This window comes from Benincasa hispida, chromosome 1 (assembly GCF_009727055.1).
Source record: "Benincasa hispida cultivar B227 chromosome 1, ASM972705v1, whole genome shotgun sequence".
In the NCBI taxonomy this organism is placed as follows: Eukaryota; Viridiplantae; Streptophyta; class Magnoliopsida; order Cucurbitales; family Cucurbitaceae; genus Benincasa; species Benincasa hispida.
The window spans coordinates 3,750,260-3,772,449 of record NC_052349.1 but is presented as its reverse complement, the minus strand read 5'-3'; the positions used below and the strand labels follow the sequence as shown (position 1 = coordinate 3,772,449).

General features: G+C 39.1%; 1 protein-coding gene across 3 annotated transcripts in view; it reads left to right on the top strand.

The window, feature by feature from the left end:
* The first annotated feature begins 7,533 nt into the window (after positions 1-7,533).
* Positions 7,534-22,190, top strand: part of LOC120081177 (DNA repair protein RAD50) — a 43,632-nt gene continuing 28,975 nt past the window's right edge. For all 3 annotated transcript variants that reach the window (XM_039035877.1, XM_039035871.1, XM_039035886.1), the window contains exons 1-6: positions 7,534-7,992; positions 8,076-8,162; positions 8,346-8,513; positions 9,817-9,992; positions 10,499-10,613; positions 11,271-11,499. In XM_039035877.1, coding sequence (XP_038891805.1) covers positions 7,870-7,992; positions 8,076-8,162; positions 8,346-8,513; positions 9,817-9,992; positions 10,499-10,613; positions 11,271-11,499 — 898 coding nt within the window. In that variant the 5' untranslated portion in view covers positions 7,534-7,869. The remainder of the gene's footprint in view (positions 7,993-8,075; positions 8,163-8,345; positions 8,514-9,816; positions 9,993-10,498; positions 10,614-11,270; positions 11,500-22,190) is intronic.

Here is a 22,190-nt window from a genome sequence, read left to right as displayed (position 1 = left end):
CGACATTCGAGGAATTAGCCCAGCGTACTGTATGCACCAAATTCGTCTTGAAGAAAACCACAAGGCAACGATTGAACATCAGTGCAGGCTCAACCCTGCGATGAAATAGGTCGTTAAAAAGGAGATCATTAAATCTGTCTCTTATACACATCTAGATGTGTATAAGAGACAGGTACTGTATGCACCAAATTCGTCTTGAAGAAAACCACAAGGCAACGATTGAACATCAGTGCAGGCTCAACCCTGCGATGAAATAGGTCGTTAAAAAGAAGATCATTAAATGGTTAGATGTAGACATTATTTATCCGATAGCAGATAGCACGTGGGTCAACCTCGTGCAATGTGTGCCTAAAAAGGGTGGCATGACGGTAGTCCCGAACAAAAATAATGAGCTAATACTGCAAATGACCGTCACCGAGTGGCATGTTTGCATGGACTATCGCAAGCTGAATGCGGCCATAAAGAAAGATCATTTCCATCTACCGTTCATTGACCAAATGCTAGATCGTCTAGCCAAAAATGATTTTTTACTGCTTTCTGGATGGCTATGCCGAGTATAATCAAATTATGATTGCTTCAGAAGATCAGAACAAAACCACATTCACCTGCCCATATGGGACTTTTGTTTTTGCCACATGTCATTCGGCCTCTACAATGCGCCAAACACGTTCCAAAGGTACATGATGGCCATCTTTTTAGACTATCTTGAGGACTCTGTTGAAATATTCATGGATGAATTCTCTGTCTATAGGCACACCCATGAAGTCTGTCTAGCCAACCTAAAGAAGATACTGAAAAGATGCAAGGAGACGAATCTCGTTCCTAACTGGAAAAATGTCATTTTATGGTAAAGGAGGGCATCATGTTAGGGCAAGGTTTCTCGGGATGGGTTGGAGGTGGATAAAGAAAAAATATAAGCAATTGAAAAACTTCCACCTCCAACAAACGTGAAGGCTGTACGAAGTTTCTTGGGGTATGCTAGATTCTATAGACGCTTTGTCAAAGACTTTTCGAAAATAGCACGACCACTGAGTGCGTTGATGGAGGCTGACAGAAAATTTGATTTTGACGACAATTACCTCAACGCATTCAGGATTTTGAAGAATGCACTGACTACAGCACCCGTGTTAATTACACCGGATTGGACACTTCCATTTGAATTAATGTGCGATGCAAGCGGGTATGCGATGGGAGCAGCTTTAGCACATAAGAGAAATATAATCTTACATCCCATTGCATGTGCGAGTAAGACGTTGAATCCTGCTCAGACCAATTACACCACCACAGAGAAATAGCTACTTGCGGTAATTTTCGCGTTGGAAAAATTTAGAGCATATCTGCAGGGAACAAAGGTACTCATCCATACTGATCATTCGACAATAAAGCATTTAATGACAAAAAAAGATGCGAAGCCGAGGTTGATCAAATGGGTTCTCCTCCTCAAAGAATTTGACATAGAAACAATTGATCGAAATGGGACGAAGAACCAAGTTACAGATCACTCGTCCAGATTGGAAAACCCTGAGGTTGAGCGTAATGATCAGAGGTGAGTGCGGTGTTCCCAGATGAGCAGTTGTTCCATATTGAAGAATTTCCATGGTATGCCGACATAGTCAACTATCTGGTTTGCGAGCAATTCCCAAAGGAACATATTGACCATCGGAAGAGGAGGCTCAAGCACGAATGCAGATCATATTTATGGGATGAGCTGAATCTGTACAAAGGGGGGCATACCAGATTCTGCGACTATGCATACCAAATGCTGCTCAACAACACATATTATCGCAATGTCAGGACTCACCATATGGTGGGCACTTTGAAGGACAGTGCACCGCATCCAAGGTTTTACAGAGTGGATTCTTTTGGCCAATATTGTTTAAGGATGCAGCTGACTACGTGATGAAGTGTGATCGGTGCCAACGCACGGGTAACATTTCGTGGAAACATGCAATATCGATGCGCCGCAAGCGATGCGGCGGTAGTCTCTCAATTCCTGAAAAAAAATATTTTCACTCATTTTGGCACTCCACGTGCCATAATAATTGTTGAAGGGTACCACTTTGTCAATCATACTGTCAATGAGCTGCTGCGCAAATATGACATTCTCCACAAAGTGGCCACCACATACCATTCGTAGATGAATGGTCAGGCCAAGGTGTCTAATCGAGAAATCAAGCTGATACTTTAGAAGGTAGTAAGGCCTTCGCGGAATGATTGGGCAACAAAGCTCGACAATGCGTTGTGGATATACCGAACTGCATTTAAAACACCCATAGATATGTCCTCGTATGCATTGGTATTCAGTAAGGCATGTCATTTGCCTTTGGAGCTGGAATACAAGGCATTGTGGGCGGTGAAGAAACTAAACTTTGATTTGAAGAAAGCAAGAGAAGAGAGAAAACTGCAACTGGTTGAGTTGGAATAATGGAGAATCAACGCACATGAGAATGCAAAGATTTATAAGAAGCGCACCAAGCGCTGGCACGATAAAAATATATGCGACAAGAACCTCCAAGTCGGGCAGAGGGTCTTACTATTCAACTCACGATTTACGACTCTTCCCTGAAAAATTAAAATCACATTGGTCCGGACCATTCATAGTTAGAGAAGTATTTTCGCATGGCGCAGTCGAATTATCGAATGATGACAGAACCAACATATTCAAAGTTAATGGCCAACGAGGAAAACCGTATCATGGAGAAGGCTGGCATCGCCAAGTCGACTCCGTGGAACTAAGGAAAGAATAAAGTAGGTGGTCCTTGCGCTATCAGACGATCGAAATTCATCAGGGACATAAATTTTGGGAATCAAGGAATCTTCAACTTTTCTTTACTACTCTGAATTTTCATTCCACTATATCTTTTCAGTTCTTTATCTATTCTTAAAAAAAAAATAGGGGGGGGGGGGGGGAATCGTGCTGAACTGATTGGGTAAAAACTTTTTTTGTTGTTTAAAATCATTTGACCCTCTCATTGTTTTTCTTGCAACGATCGAGGCGCAAGATTGTGAAAGTGTTACACGAAGAAGCAACTTATCTTATTCCGTCACCACAATCCAAAGAAGATAGATCGCCACAAAGAAGGATGGATCAATACACAATGCGGGCGACAACGCAAATTTGGGGGTTGTATTCTTCCTTATCTTTATTTCAAATTCTGCACTATCGCATCGCATTTTACTTTTGAAAGTTTTATCACCACATCCTATTTGATTACCGCAATTATTTAATATTGATAAATTTAGTAAGTCGCCACATGCTGTCTCTTTGTCAATCATGATTTCAATGATGAAAAACATGCTTCTATTTCTTTCATATATACTAGAGTCAACTTAATTTTAAGATAGTCACCTCATGAAATATTTCTAGAAGTTAGGGGTATGCTAGCTTTATTTCAAACTCTCTTTACGAAGCTTTCTAAGAACATCACATGACTTCTTTCAATCTTTTGGCAATTGGGATATTGCCGCATTTTAAATTTAGGGGTGAGGTATTTATTTTCGACCTTGCTATTTTTAGCTTTATGAGAAAAAAACTGAGAATAATAACTCCACTGTCAACGCAATGGAAAAACCCATGTTGATAAGAGTTAAGTTGTGAAGGACACTTACCCGTAGTTGGATGTTCGCATGACACACGTGGGGATAAGCCAAAACGAAAGTAAGTCACCAGGAGCAATGCATAAATACAATGACCACAAATCCATTGCCAAGTAGGTATGAGTTTAGTCTGAGAAAGAGCGCATTGCTCGTAGTTTGATGTTCGCATGACACACGTAGGAACAAGCCAAAATGAAGGCAAGGCACTTGGATCAGCGCAAGGTCAGAAAAAAATAATAATGTCAAGAAATATGCAAGTTTTCTTTTTGAAATAAATCATGCGATGTCCCAAAATTTAGTAAAGTTTTTTTGAAGGTTAAACTTGCGGTCCCTATGTCTTAGGAATATTTTAAAAGGAGACTTGAATAAGAATTAAGGGAATTTTGGTGTATAGAATTTGAATGGAGTATCCTTGAGAAATCTAGGGAAAGAGAATTGCAGTCGACTTGCCAAAGGAAATCTTTAGCTTATGCTTGAGGATAAGCATTATTTAAATTCGGGGGTGTGATAGCGAGCAGAAATGCACGTTATTACAGTGCCAAGTTATTAAACAATAAAGGTTTGTGTTGATGAAATATGTTAGATTGCATCAAAAGCATTAAGTTTATAATATAGCAGTCACATGCGTCCATCGCATAGAAACAGTTAACTTTTGTGTTTTTATGCAGAATATGAGTTGGCGTAAGGCAAAAAGTGCGATCACAAGAAATCAACGGACGAGCACAACATTATTGCAAGGCTTTGCGGTGATTGTGTTCGCAAACATGTGCTTAAGAAGGATTGCTGCATAGAGTCGGTGCAACTTGGTAAGCGCATCTAAGTGAAAGGCATAATTAATCACGATGGGACAGAAAGCTGATGGCGGTCGAATCCGAATTAAGTTGACAGCTGCTAACGATGACAAGTACACTCAGCTTTTCGGTGATAAATATTCGGCGCATCAGTCCGAGAATTAAAGCCATCTCATCTGTGCAATCATAAGAGAGAAGCCGTCCTTCATCCCTAAGCTCTATAAATATCGAAGGCATCCTTCAGAAAATGGGTTCCGAAGTTCAGCAAGTTCACAAGTTCACATATTCAATAGTTTAACCTTGTCCATAGTTTTCCTTTTATTTTAAGGCGGAGTAAGAGAAGAGTCGAGACGCTGGAAGATCGCTTAGGGCAACTTGAGAGAGAACCCGGAGGCGTAGAAGCAAAAAGCGGGTCGACTCTCGCGAGAGCAAGATTATCTTTTGAACACGACTAGCAAAAGACAGTGTATAAACCTAAGAAGCAAGAATTGCTACCAGGCTCTTTATTCTCTTCTTGCATTGTTATTTTGTACTTCATCTTTATATTTATACAATAAAAGTCTTTATTCTACATTTGTTCACTCTCTTAGCACGCATGAGTAGCTAAACTTGTCGAATGGGTTGAAAATAACTAAGCTAACATGACCTAGGTTGTTCATTGCTTGCGATTATCTTGTTTTATGCTGTGCCAAACATCCTTTTAGAGCTACTCGAGAGATAGTCTAAAGAAAGAAGTTAAGACTTGAGAGATCTAGGTTAGAATCTAGACTCGAGAGAGCAAGATTAAAACTACATAAACAAGATAGGGACTTAGAGATAAACTTTGTTGCCAATCTGCATTGATGCATCATAGAGATAGGTATGATGTTATGTGGTCACCTTATTTGTGTGTGTGTCATTTTGTCATTGCATAAATAAGAATAGAGGCTTATGTGTAGGTCCTATAGACTTATCGCATATATCACATGCATTCTAGCTTTAGAAGCCGTGACATTCGTATCGAGAGATGGTTTACTATTGTATGTGTGTTGCATGATCTCGTAACTTGAACGCATCATAGGAAGTGTTAGCCGAAACCCTTCTCAACCCGTTCACCGCATATTCATTGTATCTTCCATTTTATCAACTATTTTTGAACTCCGCCGTATTTATTTATTTTTATTACCGCAAACAACATTCCCATCAACTGCTTTATTTTTTTGGTTACCGCAAAGTCTTCTGAAAATTACCACCGCATATTGCTTTCCCAAGTCCCTAAATTCGACCCTGGACTTACCAGGAAACTCAGTGGGGTTTACACTTGGATTCCACTGAGAAAACTTGAGTGCTCAATACATTTTCATCATCGCATTTCATCCATAATTCCACATCATAAAATAATGCATCACTTCCCTCCTCACCCTAGGCCCTACTGCCTGAAAAAGACCCAAGATCTCAAGCAGCTCCCAAGACACTATGGGCCACCTCCAACCTCCCTCACCATCCATGAACTCCGACAACCATGCCTCCAAACTACTCCCTGCATCATAAACCGCTGTAGATCTGTATGAATCCAAAATCGCACCCTCCGGCAGCCAAGGATCCCACTAAACAAAACAAGACCGACCATCAAACGAACTAGATGCTTGAATTTATCTCTACTACGCAAGATAGAACTCAAGTACTAAGACATCCCAACCGTACTCTGAACAACCCACAAAAATCGCCCACGCAAAACATACGCCTCCACCCATGCCACCTATAATGATCCCGATTTAATTAAGAGAAGCCAGACCTTGGGTGCAATTTTAGTTTTATATTATATTTTTTAATTAACTAATTGTTTGATAGTTTAAATTATTTGATTAGATTGTGTGTTCATGGTTTGGGTTTTAGTTCCACTTAAAGTTGTAAAAACACAAATCAATTCTCAAGAACAGGTAGATTTCATTATTTTAGTTTTCAATTGTAAGTCTTGGGGCTTGCACCATAATTATTAGGAGTGTTCGAAAAATCCGATGATCCAAAAAAATCAATCAACCTAACCCAATCTGTACAGTTTGAGTTGGATTATCAACCCATTTGAGTTGGGTTGGGTTCAAATAAATGAAAATTTTATGGGTTAGGTTGGTTCATGGGTTCACTTAATATAACCCGAACCAACCCGAGTTTATTATTAACTTTAAAATATATTTTTGTTATTACTTATAACACAATTATTTATACATATATTGATTTTAATTTTATTTAATTCTAATATTTTTGAATACTTTATTATTCAACAACTCTTAAAAGTAGTTTACTTGCACTTTAAAAAGAAAAAATTCACTGTATAAATTGAAATTGAGTTGTTAATTTTAATTTAATTTATGAAAATAATTGAATTAGATTTTTACATATTTATGTTTTGCTTTTTTTAGAATTTTTTTTTAAATAAATGACTCGATTAACTCAAACTAACCCAACTCAAATATTTCATGGTTGAGTTAGGTTGGGTTCATTTTTTAATAAGGTTATTTGGGTTGCTGAATAATTGGGTTGAGTCTATCAACCCAATTCAATCCAACTCATGAACACCCCTAATAATTATCAGTGTATGGACGTTGTATTTGTTGGATAGTGTTTTATTTTTGTTTTCATATTTACCTTTCATTTATTTGCTCCCTTGTATTTGGATGAACAGTGTAGGGGTAACTTTTTACTTTCATACGATATTTTTTCCTTTTTGTTTTATATAATTTCAACGGGTTTCTGATTTAATATTTCTTCAATTTTAGATTTTTGAATTATTAGATTGGATTATAATTTCTATATTTACGGTAGTTTTGAAATTTTGATTTTTAATATGGTTTAATTATTTTGATCCTTAGGAAGGATATATCCATCAATGATTTAAAATAAATATCGTATATTTAAATATGAGACATTTTTTGGGATTGAAATTCTATTTTTTAAATTTTTATTTACAAATTAGACATTCGTCCGGTCGACTCTAGAAAAAAATTTGTTTGGACCAGAAATGGGCCCAAATTAATTGCATCACTTTGGTTATACAGGCCCAAAAGACTAACTAGAAATCCAGGCCCATAAGAAAATAACAGCTGTCGTCGGTCAAAGAGTCAAACCTTCTGGTGCTATATATAAACCTTGCCGCCACTGTCGATGGTTGAAAAAACTCCGGCGACACCTTCCTCTGTTATATCGTATCGGGAAAGCTAGCTAAGCCACGGCGATGAAGTGACTAAGCGACGAACTAATACTCTACGCATGAAGACGAAGTAAAGTCCCCAAGCTCTTTTGAAGTGTCTTCTTCATTGCTAGCATTCCAAATACCAAACTGAGTTTCGAGCCAGTGTCGATTCTCAGAGTGAGAATTTAAAACCCATTTCCCGCCATGGCTGCAGCTGTTTATCGGCAAAACTTTTGCGCTTGATCCCTGTTCGCGGAATTTCCCACTCTATAATTTGATAAAAATTTTCGGATTGCAGCGAAAGTAGGAAAGATGAGTACAGTAGACAAGATGTTGATTAAAGGTATTCGGAGTTTTGACCCCGAAAATAGAAACGTCATCACCTTCTTCAAGCCCTTGACTCTGATCGTTGGCCCTAACGGTGCTGGGAAAACTGTAATTTCTCCTCCTCGAACTCCATTTGATATTTAAGTAACAGTATTCGTGGTCCTTGATTTACATTTGATTTTTTTCCCCAGACCATAATCGAATGCTTGAAACTCTCTTGTACCGGCGAGTTGCCTCCCAATGCCAGGTCCGGCCACAGCTTCATTCACGACCCTAAGGTCCGTCTGTTTTCGCTCTCTCAGTTTTTTTATGTAATATTTGTTTTGGACCAGAGGCGAAAGGGTTATCCATATGCAGGCTTTCCATTATTCTCAGCTCACGTAGCTTCTTCATTAAATAGAGAATTTGGATTTAAAAGCTTACTTGTCTGGTTATCTGGGTATTCTTGGACCTCTGTGTAGGTTGCAGGAGAGACAGAGACAAAGGGACAAATCAAGCTTCGGTTTAAGACAGCGGCAGGTAAGGACGTGGTTTGCATAAGGTCGTTCCAACTTACTCAGAAGGCATCCAAAATGGAGTATAAAGCAATTGAAAGCGTGCTTCAGACGATAAATCCACATACTGGAGAGGTGTTGCATATTATTATTATTATTTACATTTTTACATTAGTATTTTTCACGTATCATTCACACGGATTAAGAAGGTTTCTCAAGGCGAAGAAAAAAGGATGGTAGGTTGAAATAAAGTGAGTGTTGAGTGGAACTACAAAGCTTCGTCTTGCTCAACAGAAGCTTGTGCATTTAGATTTTCCTTTGATATGCAAGATTTAGAGAAAGTAGAACTGGGATCGAGGAATTTGGTGGGGTAATAACTTCATTGACTATTCAGTTGGTGTCAGCGGTATGTCTAGAGAATGGAAATGAGAAGCTAGTGGACAGCCCAAGAGATTACAAATTCTTCATGTTGAATGCAGGGGTGTTGGAAGCGTGAAAACTTAATTCGTATGATAGATTAGAGAGTATTTTCAATTCAGAAGGAAGGGAGATGGAGGTTCAGAGGAAGTTCAAACAATTAAATGTAATTTTATGTTGAAACTCAAAAGAAGTTGAGGAATACGGGTCTAAAGAGGAAAGCGGCAAACAAAGAGAGTGGGAGAAAGACAATTTGGAGTAAGGTGGCTGAACTTGACGTTTCGAGTTAAGTGAGGGAGAAAATAACGTGGGTGACCAAATTGAAGGAAGGAAGTGTCAGACTTCAACAAAATTAGTTGGGGGTGGGGGGTGGGGGCAGCAAACATTAGTTATTTGTATCAGTTTCTTCCATAATTGTTGATATGATTTAGAATCCCTGAGGTATACAGTCTTTGAAACTTTTACATTGAACTTGATAAGATGTCAAGATGGATTTATTAAAAAGAATATACAAAGAAAGTGTGGTGCTGTTCACCTCTTGGTTTCTTCATTGATGTTGAGAGGGCGTCCTTGCTTTTGTTAGAATTCTTGTACAATTTTTTGGCGTCAACTTTTCATTTTAACGTGGTCACTACTTTAGATAAAGGCAACAATCAATCATTTGTGACTATCAGGAACCCAATTTCATGGTGATTGTCATTTTCCTTTTTTCTTACAAAGAGCACTGCGATGTTTCCTGACAGAGCTTTCATGTTTTCTTGTTATAGAATTTTGGCATCCTTTTCCTGATGTATTGATGAGTAATATTCTCAGATTATGTATGTCGTTAATAATTTATTTTGCTTTTAAATGAGTTAGGTAACTTAAAATAATGCAGTGACTGTTGTTTATGCTGTTGATCATGTATACTTGTTGACGGGGTAGTGGCATGGGGATGTGGTGATTTGAGCTTTATGCTTTTCGTTAAAATTTGACATCCTTAATTTCAGTTATCATCGTTTTTGTTGTTGTAAAATTGCAGAAAGTTTGTCTCAGCTATAGATGTGCAGACATGGATAGGGAGATTCCTGCCTTAATGGGCGTGTCAAAGGCTGTTCTGGAAAATGTGATATTTGTTCACCAAGATGAAGCTAACTGGCCATTGCAAGATCCTTCAACACTAAAGAAGAAATTTGATGATATCTTCTCTGCTACAAGGTAATGTTTCCATGTTACAATGAAGTTGAGGTTGTTTGATGACTTATCTTGACATAATAAATAATATGGCTAAATCGTGTCTTTAAATAGTAAACATACAACATTGAGTTCTCAAATGGGTATTGTCATTGGCCAGAATAAGTAACAACTTTTATTCAAGTTAAGTCTATATTATCAATATCTTCTCTCTCTCCCTCTCCCTTCAGTAAAGATTAAAAATATTTATGAAAAATTATCACCAGATGGTCACTTATCTATTTCGTTTGATGCAATGCTACTTTTGCTCTTGCTGTTCTTAGAGAATCCGTTGACTCTCACTTTAGCCTCATAAGTCAGAACTAAGATTGTCTATATCATTACCTTTAGGAAATTTGTTTTGCCAATGTATCGGAAAGCCTTCCCCCCCCCTTTTCATATTCCCATTCTCTGGTGTTTGATTCCTTCTTATTCTTCCATGATTGATGATGTAAGTTCATATTTTAATTTTTGAGCATACTACTGACCAGATATACAAAGGCATTGGAGGTCATCAAGAAGCTTCACAAGGATCAGGCTCATGAAATAAAGACTTACAAACTGAAGTTGGAGAATCTTCAAACTTTAAAAGACGCAGCATATAAGGTTCTTCATGTTTTCCATTCATATGTGATAACTGATTTCAAATTCTATATCTCTTTGGCTAGCATTTTCCTTTTTGGAGGAGTTAGGTTCGACTGTCTGGGATCTTACACATCCCAAAGTATGGTGGAGCAATAATTCTTAGTTTTAAATTTTAATCTGTTTTGGTGAGTAAATTTTAAAAGATATTGAAGGTCTATGATCCCCTTTGGTGAAGAGAGTTCAACGTGGCCACTTTTTAAACCTTAGCAAATATGGTGGAACAAGAATTCTTAGTTTCTCCCTCCTACATCCAACGGTATTGCCAACCACGTTGTATTAGCTTGTGTAATTTTTCCTTCGTAAAGATTGTTACATCGAGGAACAAATGTGGTTGGCCTAAAAGAGTGACTGATATTAACTATACTATTCAATTTCAGTTTTAAATTCTTTCTTGGTCCTCCATTCAGTTCACTCTTAGATGCATTATTTAGTTACTATTCTCTCTGAAGGGTGGCACACAACCATTAACTGCATTTTCGTCCCGTTCTTTTGTGGTCCTGTGATCTTTCCTTCAAGTTTTTATTTGATACTTTAATTGTGAAAGAGAGAAAGATTTCAGATGTATTCTGTACTTTGGCGATGGAGTTGTCTTGCTGACATAATCTCTCACTATTACAGCTAAGGGAAAGCATTTCTCAAGATCAGGAAAAAACAGAATCTGTAAAAAGTCAAATGGAGGAACTGGAGAAGAACATCCAAGATGTTGATGCCAAAATTCACCATGCTGAAACACTCCTGAAAGATGTTCGAAAACTACAAGATCAAATATCTACCAAGACCGCTGAAAGAAGCACTTTATTTAAGGAGCAACAGAAGCAGTATGCTGCTCTCGCTGAGGAGAATGAAGGTCAGTTCTAGCTGGAGCAGAATAAATAGGTTCAAGTTTCTTGATAAGTAATAGGAACTTGGTAAAGAACTGGGAGGGCTAGCATCCTTCGATTAGTTTATATGGAGTAAGCAATTACTTAATACAACAATATATTCAATCATTAACATTTTTTAAGAGTGGTTGAAGTTGTTTCATTGTTTGGGTTTGGTATTTAAAGCATTATAGTGGTTTTCTTTGCTTTTCCTTATTTAAATGCAAACCCTTTTTGTAATTCTTTCAATTACGTAAAGTTCATCATCGTGTTGCTTTCATTTTATTTTCCTATTTAATTAAAAAAATAAAAAAAAATAAAAGAATAAAAGAAGGGTAAAAGAGAAACTAATTTCATTGAGGATTTTGGGGGTACTATCTTCTTAAACTTTTGTTGTCTGTATTTTACTAATTTAAATTTTCTTTCCTTTGCGTGGTGATGTCATCGTAATGTTTGTAAAAAGAGAGAAAAAGAGAAAGAGGAGACACAAGGTTTACATAGAAAACCCTAAAACGGGGAGGAAAAACCACAATAGAGAGTCTCTGTTTTATTAATTTTTTATCATGTGAGAGATACAAGAGAATTCTTATTTATAGGTTCCAACAAGCCTAAATACAAAAAAGAAAGAAAAAATAGGGTAAAGTAAATAACTATAATACCCCTGGGACTATAAACAATCAACTAAGTCCCTTATTTCCAACACTCCCCCTTAAGTTGGGGCATAGATATCAATCAGACTCAACTTGCTAACGCAAGAGTCAAAATTGTCTGAGTAATCTTTTAGTGAGAACATCTGCAACTTGTTGATTTGATGGAACATACAAAATACAGTTATTGCCATTGTCTAGTTTCTCTTTTATAAAGTGTCTGTCAATCTCCACATGTTTCGTTCAATCATGTTGTACTGGATTATTGGCGATGCTTATAGTAGCTTTATTATCGCAATAGATTTTCATAGGTAAGACACCATTTTGATGAAGATCAGGCAGTACTTTCTTCAACCAGATTTCTTCACAAATTCCCAAATACAAAGCTCTATATTCAGCCTTTGCACTATTTTTAGCAACTGCACTTTGCTTTTCTCCAAGTAATTAGGTTACCCCATACAAAGGTACAGTACCCTAAGGTAGACTTTTTGTCAGTCATCGATCCTACCCAGTCAGAGTCGGTATAGGTCTCAATGCATTTCCTGTCAGTTTTTCTGAATATTAGACCTTTACTGGGAGTGCTTTTCAAATATCTCAGAATTCAATTCACAGCTTCCATATGTTCTTCATGAGGTGTCTGCATAAATTGACCGACAACACTGGAAGCATAGGAAATGTCTGGTCTGGTATGTGATAAGTAAATTAACTTTCTCACTAGATGCTGATATCTTTCTTTATCAACTGGAACTTTGTTAACAGAATTTGCCAGTTTAGCATTGAATTTTATAGGAGTGTCAGTAGGTCTACATCCAGTCATACTTGTTTCCTTTAACAAGTTAAGAGTGTACTTCTGTTATGAGACAAAGACTCCTTCTCTTGATCTGACCACTTCCATTCGAAGGAAATACTTTAGATTCCCGAGGTCTTTGATTTCAAACTCGTCTGCCATCTTCTTTTTCAGTTTGGTGATCTCATTAATATCATCTTCTGACAAGATAATATCATCCATGTACACAATTAGGACAACAATTTTTCCAGACACCGACCTTTTTGTGAACATTGTATGGTCAGAGTGTCTTTGAGTGAACCCTTGGAATTTAACAAAGGTAGTAAATCTTTCAAACCAAGCTCTCGGGACTGTTTCAGACCATACAAGGACTTCCTGAGTTTACATACTTGATGATCAAATTGAGCTTCAAAACCTAGAGGAGAGCTCATATACACCTCTTCTTCTAAATCACCATTTAGAAAGACATTTTTCACATTAAGTTGGTGAAGAGGCCAATCTTTATTTATTGCAACAAAGAGATGAACCCTAATCGTGTTTAACTTCATTATAGGAGAGAGTTTCTGAATAGTCTACCCCATAAATCTGAGTAAACTCTTTCGTTACAAGTCTGGCCTTGTACTTGTCTAAAGTACCATCAAATTTATACTTCAGAGTGAACATCCACTTGCACCCAATTGTTTTATGTCCCTTTGAGAGAGTAACAAGGTCCCATGTCTTATTTTTTTCAAGAGCTCTCATGTCTTCCATAACAGTAGTCTTTCCAATATGGAATTTCCTTAGCCACATGTATGTTTTTTTGGTATTGTTGCTGTGTCAAGATTGGCAGTGAAAGCCCTGAACTTAGAAGACAGATTACTGTAAGATAGAAAGCTATACATAGAATACTTAGTGCAAGACCTGGTGCCCTTTCTCAAGGCAATTGGCATGTCAAGAGAAACATCATAATCCTCAGGTTTGTCTGACTTTTCATTTGCTTTCCCACCTGTAGTAGGATTCTGATCACACGTTTCAGGTTGAGGTAGAATTTCACTCTCTTGTGTTTCTGTTGTAGTCTCATCACTGTCTGCTACCCTGTTATTTTCTGGAACGAACACATCAATCCTACCATTCTCAATTACATCCACAATATCATCTTTGACACACAAATCATTATTATCAGGGACACTCAGTAGTACCTTGAGCTTGTGTCGGTTTAGATTCATGGACCGGAGCCGGCGGAACAGTAGGGGACACAATTTCCTTTCTGAGATTCTTCTCGTAGTATGTTAGCCAAGGGACCTGCTTAGTTGGTAGAACATTGTCATGGGGACTCAAGATGGGCTCAGGAAGAACAATAGGGAACGAGGATGTTGACCAGTTAGTCTCTTCACTAGTACTCTCCCCCTGAAGATGACTAATAGGGAATAAAAGTTTATCCTCAAGGAATGTGACATCCATGGAGATCAAGTATTTTCGAGAAGAAGGATGAAAGCATTTATAACCTCACTGGTGAAGAGGATATCCAAGGAAGACACATTTCTAAGCACGAGGGCTAAACTTAGTTTGGTTAGGGCCATGACTATGGACAAAGACAGAACACCCAAAAACCCAGAGAGGAACATTAGGAATGAGTCGTGTGGTCGGGTACGAGTCCTTGAGGCATTCAAGAGGGGTTTGGAGTTAGAGAACATGAGAAGACATTTGGTTAATCAGATAAGCTGTAGTAAGAACTGCATCTCCCCACAAATAAGATGGAAGAGAGGTAGATAGCATGAGAGATTGGACAACCTCGAGGAGGTGACGATTTTTTTCCTTTCAAGCACTCCATTATGTTGAGGGGTGGGTATAGGGCACACCAACTTTGGTGAACAATGCCTTTGGAGGACAGAAATTCACAAAGTGTATTATTGAGAAATTTATGACCATTGTCACTTCGAAGAATAACAATTTTAGTATTGAACTGAGTCTCTATAGTGGTGTAAAATTGTTGAAATATCGACGAGATCTCTGATTTTTCAGTGGGAAGAAAGACCCACCTAAGACAGTTATGATCATCGATAAATGTCACAAACCAATATTTTCCTAAAGAGGTGGTAATACTAGAGGGACCCCAAACATCACTATGAATAAAAGTAAAGGGTCGAGAAGGCTTGTAAGGTTGAGAGGGAAAGGTGACCCTATGTTGTTTTGCACGAATGCACACATCACAAGAAAGAGAAGAAGTATCAACTTTATGGAATAAATGAGGAAATAAAAATTTCATATATTGAAAATTTGGATGACCAAGGCAAAAATGCCACAACATACAATCTTTTTCCGAAGTTGAAAAATACAAAGATAACAAACGTCTTCTCCGAGCTCAAGTCCGGAAAGAAAACATTATCCGGCGAGAAGGCAACTTGACAATTTAGATCTCGGGTCATCTTACTAATAGATGGCAAATTGTAAGATAATTTAGGTACATGCAACACATTCTGTAAAGTTAAATCATGGAAGGGAGAAATATGACCTTTGCCTGCAATAGGAGCAAAAGATCCATATGCAATTATGATCTTTTCATTCCAGCACACGGAAGATACGATAGGAAGTGATCAAATGACCCAGTTAAGTGATCTGTAGCCCCTGAATCAAGTATTCATGGTTTATTGTCATTTATACTTAGGAAACTTAAGGGTTGTGATGTACCTGATTGAGCATTGCCCCAAGAGAAGGGACAACATAGTCACTTTGGCAATTTACCTGAGGTTGTGACTGGGAAGCACTCGCAAATTCACTTACCAATGCACGACCGGGATTGGACTTGTCTTGCGGAGGGCCTCTTCTACCATTTGGTCGTCTACCATGTAATTTCCAGCATTGTTCCGTTGTATGCCAGGTTTTTTTTTTGCAATGTTCACACACTGGAGTCTGTTTTCCATTGTGCTTCCATCATTATCAGATAATTTCACACTAAAAGCAACAAAATCAGGAGGTGACACAGTAGTGATGTTCATAGTACTGGATCTGTCTTCCTCAAGGTGGATCTCAGAACACACGTCCATAAGAGAGGGTATAGGTTTCTATCCCAATATACGACCTCGCACTGCATCAAATTTGGAGTTCAAACCAGCTAAGAAATTAGATACCCTATCTACTTCCTCAATTTTGGAATACTAGACACCTCCACATGGATAATCCCAAATAATTTTGTGACACAAGTCCATTTTCTACCAGATTAGGGACAATTTATTAAAGTACGAAGTGAAATCCATCGTCCCTTGTTTGCACTCGTGAACTTGTTTGCACAGAGTGTAAAGACGAGATGCATTTTGCCTTTTTGAATATAATTTTTGAACAACTCCTAGATATCTCGAGTGGTGGCAGTATACAACAATGGTTTCCCTATCTGAGGCTCCATACTATTAATCAGTAGTGATCATAGGAGTCCTCTCCTTTCCAAATGCACTCTCGAGGATCCCCTGGTCTAGGTTTGCGTATCTCACCAGTCAAATAACCGAACTTGTGACGCCCTTCAAGGACCATTTTAATAGATTGAGGCCAGGAGAAATAATTCTGGCCGTTTAACTTTTCTCTTGCAATTAAGCTTGGGGAATTTCCCATAGAACCAGACAAATAATTTGCAGTAGCCAAAGCAGGGAAAGAGATTACCGGATTCTTTGGATACATCGGTAAATTGGAAGGAACCTCTGAATTCAATACACTTGAATTTAAGTTTGTGGTTGTGGAAGCACCTAAGGCTACCCCAAGAGCGGCGATTTGTTGTTGAAAATTCACTAGAAGATCAACTAACTATTGTTGAACCATTGCCGGAGAAAGACCCATGGACCCATGATGTTCATAGCTGGGCGGCGGTGGATGGAGGAACCCAGGCGTCAACAAGCTGTTATAGGTGGGTAACGGCACATCACTCCAACTATGGACTTGCCTTGGTGATGTGTGGAAGATCCAGTAGCACCGACTTCAGATTCCGGCGGCTGGATGAAGTGGCCGGTGGCGACGGCGTTGGGAGTAAAGCTATTGAAAATAGGGTTATTAACCTAGGGGCGTTTATGTAATTGTGTATACCCCTAAGGTTTCCTACTGTCTATTTATACAGTGTGTGGGTGTATTCAGTGTATCGGATTAAAAATAATAAGAAAAGTTTCTATATCGTGGTTTTTCTCCCTGTACTAGGGTTTCCACGTAACTGCGTGTTATTCTCTTCTCTACGCTTTTACTTTTAACATGGTATCAGAGCTAGGTGACGAAACCCTAGCCGCTATGGAAGAGAATCAAGCACAGTCATGTTCTGCAGATGGAACTTCGAGTTTTGACATGAAGACGGCGATTCGTGCGGCTGTAAAAGAATGTTTTCAAGCAACCTTACCGGAGTTGCTTTCGGTCGTCCAACAACAATCAATGGAGAGCCGCCGTCCGTGGGAGCCGTCGCATCAAACAGGAGCTCCGATCAACGGACGAGCAGACCGTAGACAGATCGATCCGACCGTTCCAGGTGATAGCGTGTTGCCGTTCGTGCCATCGGAGTCTGCCGCGTTGTCTCAGACACCTGCGCTAGTTAGGGTCGTGCCGATTGGCCAACTCGCCTCAGTTCTAATCGATTTCCAAAGAGCCACGCCAAACGCGAACACTGCTGGAGTCGACTGACCTTCCGCGTCAAATGGGTCTGACCGGTCTTCCGCGTAAAACATGCTCGACCAACAGAAAGCGTTTCAGCTGTCGATCTACTACCCAATGGCGAGCCATCCTGCTGGCGATCATCTCGAGTTGTCCGGTCGGTTGGGTTCTTCACAGTTGCCGGCGACCTCCGTCCAGCCGGCGACTGCCTTTCAGCCGGTGATGTCGTTTCAACAGAAAGTAGGAGCCTTAGTTCTAACTGCTTGTGGTTCGACCCATTACCCAGACAATGTGAGACAACGGTTGGCTTATTTGCAACAACAGATTTCAGATTTGGATACAATGTTTAGCGCAAATCCCAATCTTGTTCAATCGGTTTATTCAGAGAACCCAATAAACTCGTTCCCTGTTTTGCCGAATGTTTCTTATTTATCTGGTTCAATGGGTAATTCTGCAGGACTTCTTGTAGGGGAAAAATTAAATGGCCAGAATTATTTCTCCTGGTCCCAATCAATCCGAATGGCCCTAGAAGGGCGTCACAAATTTGGGTACCTGACAAGGAAGATTCCAAAACCAGCACCTGACGATCCACAAGAACGAATCTGGAAAGGAGAAGACTCACTGTTACGTTCTGTTTTGGTGAATAGTGTGAAGCCTCAAATAGGGAGACCATTATTATATGTTGCAACCGCCAAGGATATTTGGGAGGCAGCGCAAGATTTGTACTAAAGAAGACAGAATGCCTCTTTACTATATACGCTCCACAAACAGATCCATGAATGCAAACAAGGATCCATGGACGTTACATCTTATTTTAACAAACTGTCAATGCTATGGCAAGAAATGGACTTGTGTCGAGAGATTGTTTGGAACTATGCACAAGATGGAGCCCAATACTTGAAAATCGAAGAGGCAGATCGTGTTTACGTGTTCTTGGCTGGATTAAATCCTAAATTCGATGGTGTCCGTAGTCGAATATTGGGCCAACGTCCGACTCCTTCACTTAGAGAAGTCTGCTTTTAAATACGGTTTGAAGAGGATCGGTCATGTGCCATGAATAATTCCATTCCTACAAATTCGATGGTGTCCGTAGTCGAATATTGGGCCAACGCCCGACTCCTTCACTTAGAGAAGTCTGCTTTTAAATACGGTTTGAAGAGGATCGGTCATGTGCCATGAATAATTCCATTCCTACAACTGACGCAGCCGCCTTCGTTGCAAAGTCGTCCAGTGCTGATTGCGATAAAAAACCCCCACCCGTGTGTGAACATTGTAAAAAGCTTTGGCACACAAAGGACCAGTGTTGGAAATTGCATGGGAAGCCCCCAAATAGCAGGCGACGATAGTCTCATGACAAATCTAATACTAGTTGTGTCCTGGTAAGTGACTCAGTAGATGAACAGACTCAGAAGCAATCTTCCGTTGACAATAAGCACAACTTGAGTGCGGTTGGGGTGAGTGCAATTGCACAGTCAGGTAATTTCCCTTCATTTGGCCTGATTAGTATAAATGGTAAAAAGCCATGGATTGTCGACTCAGGGGCCACAGATCATCTTACAAGTTCTTCAGAATTGTTTATGTCATATAACCCAAGTGCTGGTAATGAGCGTATTCGCATTGCAGATGGGCTCTTTGCCCCTGTTGTGGGGAAAGGCAATATCTCTCCGTTTGACGGTTTAATTCTGCGTGATGCCTTACATGTGCCTAAAATATCGTATAATCTGTTGTCTGTCATAAAATAACAAGAGATTTGAAGTGTAAGGCAATTTTCTCACTTGATTCCGTTTTGTTTCAGGATCTGAAATCGGGGATGACGATTGGCATTGCCCGACACGATAGGGGACTCTGCTTCCTTTTTGAAGAAGCTTCCTTTAGAGATGATCATCAAACTGGGTTTATGTCTTTAAATTTCTCTGCTTCTGAAAATGACTTTATGTTGTGGCATTTCTGTTTAGGACATCCGAATTTTCAATATATGAAGTATTTATTTTCGCATTTATTTCGCAATGTTAATACTTCTTCTTTAAATTGTGATGTGTGTATTTGTGCCAAGCAACATCGTGTTTCTTTCCGGTCTCAGCCTTATAAACCCCCGAGTCCTTTTTCCCTTGTTCACAGTGATGTATGGGGTCCCTCACCAATTACTACTTCCACTGGAAAACGGTAGTTTGTCACATTTATAGATGATCACACCCGCCTTACCTCAGTTTTCCTCCTTACTGACAAATCTGAAGTGTCATCTATTTTCCAACAATTTTATACAACTGTCGAAACTCAGTTTAAAACAAAGATTGGGAATTTACGAAGTGATAATGGGTGAGAATTTTTCAATACCTCCTTCAGGGATTTTCTTGTTTCTAAGGGTATTGTCCACCAGAGCTCGTGTGCATACACTCCGCAACAAAATGGAGTAGCTGAGCGTAAAAATCGTCATCTGGTTGAAGTAGCCCAGTCTCTTATGTTATCTGCCACTCTTCCGTCATACCTATAGGAAGATGCAGTTCTCACTGCTGCCCATCTCATTAATCGGATGCCTTTTCGTATTCTTAATCTTCATACTCCTTTAGAATTGTTTAAAGAGTCATTTTCAACCACTTGATTGATCTCTGATGTTCCTCTTCGGGTTTTTGGTTGTGTTGCTTTTGTTCACTCTCATGGTCCAAACTGCACAAAATTTGCTCCGCGTGCTCAGAAGTGTGTCTTTGTTAGATATCCACTTCATCAACGTGGATATTGTTAAAAGTAGAAGGGCAGAGAAGAGAATAACATACAGTTACGTGGAAACCCTAGTACAGAGAGAAAAACCACGATATAGAGACTTTTCTTATTATTTTTAATCTGATACACTAAATACATAGGGACACACTGTATAAATAGACAGTAGGAAACCCTACACAATTACATAAACGCCCCTAGGTTAATAACCTTATCTTCAACACTCCCCCTCAAGTTGGAGCATAAATATCGACAAGGTCCAACTTGCTTACACAATAATCAAAACTTTGTCTCAGTAACCCTTTTGTAAGTACATTAGCAACTTGTTGATTTGAAGGAATATAAGGGATGCATATGTTTCCACTGTCCAACCGTTCCTTAATGAAATGTCTGTCTTTCTCTAAGTGTTTAGTTTTGTCATGTTGAACTGGGTTATTTGCAATATTGATGGCAGCTTTATTGTCACAGAACAATTTCATCGGAAGCTCATTATCTTGCTGGAGATCTGATAATACTTTCTTCAACCAAATTTCTTCATAAATCCCTAGACTTATGGCCCTATACTCAGCCTCAGCACTACTTCAAGCAACAACTCCTTGTTTCTTACTTATCCAGGTGACTAGATTACCCCAGACAAACGTACAATACCCAGACGTCGATTTTCTATCAACCACAGACCTTGCCCAGTCAGCATCAGTGTAGGCTTCAACAGATGGTTTATTGGTCTTTTTGAACATTAGGCCTTTACCAGGAGTTCCTTTTAGATATCGAAGGATACGTTCAACTGCTATCATATGATCCTCACAAAGAGCTTGCATAAACTGACTCACAACACGTACTGCATAAGAAATATCAGGTCTTGTGTGAGACAAGTAGATCAACTTCCCGACTAACCGTTGATATCTTTCTTTATTAACAGGAACTCTATCATTCTTATCACTGAGCTTCACATTATACTCTATTGGTGTGTCAACAGGTTTACACCCAGTCATGCCTGTTTCTTTTAGTAAGTCCAGAGTATACTTTCGTTGAGAGACTGATATACCTTCTTTTGAGTGAGCCACTTCCATTCTCAGGAAGTATCTTAGCTTCCCGAGGTCTTTAATTTCAAACTCTCGGGCCATCTCTGGTTTGAGCCTCATGATCTCTGCATCATCATCCCCAGATAAAACAATGTTATCAACGTAGACAATAAGAACAACTATCTTCCCTGATGTCGATCATTTTATAAAAAGAGTGTGATCATAATGTCCCTGAATATAACCCTGTGTTTTCACAAAAGTTGTGAACCTGTCAAACTAGACCCTTGGAGACTGTTTCAATCCGTATAGTGACTTCCTCAATCTACACACCTTGTTTTTGAATTGACTCTTGAACCCAAGAGGGGGACTCATATAGACTTCCTCTTCAAGTTACCCATTCAAAAAAGCATTTTTAACATCAAGTTGGTGTAGAGGCCAATCTTTATTCACAACAACTGACAAGAGCACTCGGATAGTGTTAATTTTAGCCATAGGAGAAAAAAGTTACAGAATAATCTACTCCATATGTTTGAGTAAAGCCTCTTGCAACGAGTCTAGCCTTATACCGGTCAATCGTCCCATCTGACTTGTATTTTATAGTAAACACCCATTTACATCCAACTGTCTTGTGCCCTTCAGGCAAAGCCACTTGTTCCCACGTTCCATTCTTCTCGAGAGCTCTTATTTCTTCCATAACGGTAGACCGCCATTCTGGTTTTTTCATTGCAACACTTATGTCATTTGGAACCGCCTCAGTGTCCAAACTAGTAGTGAATGCTTTGAACTCGGATGCCAGATTACTATACATCATGTAACTATGCATAGGGTATTTAGTACATGAACGAGTGCCTTTCCTTAGAGCTATAGGAAGATCAAGCAATGCATCACGTCTTTCACCTCTCCAGGCTCCT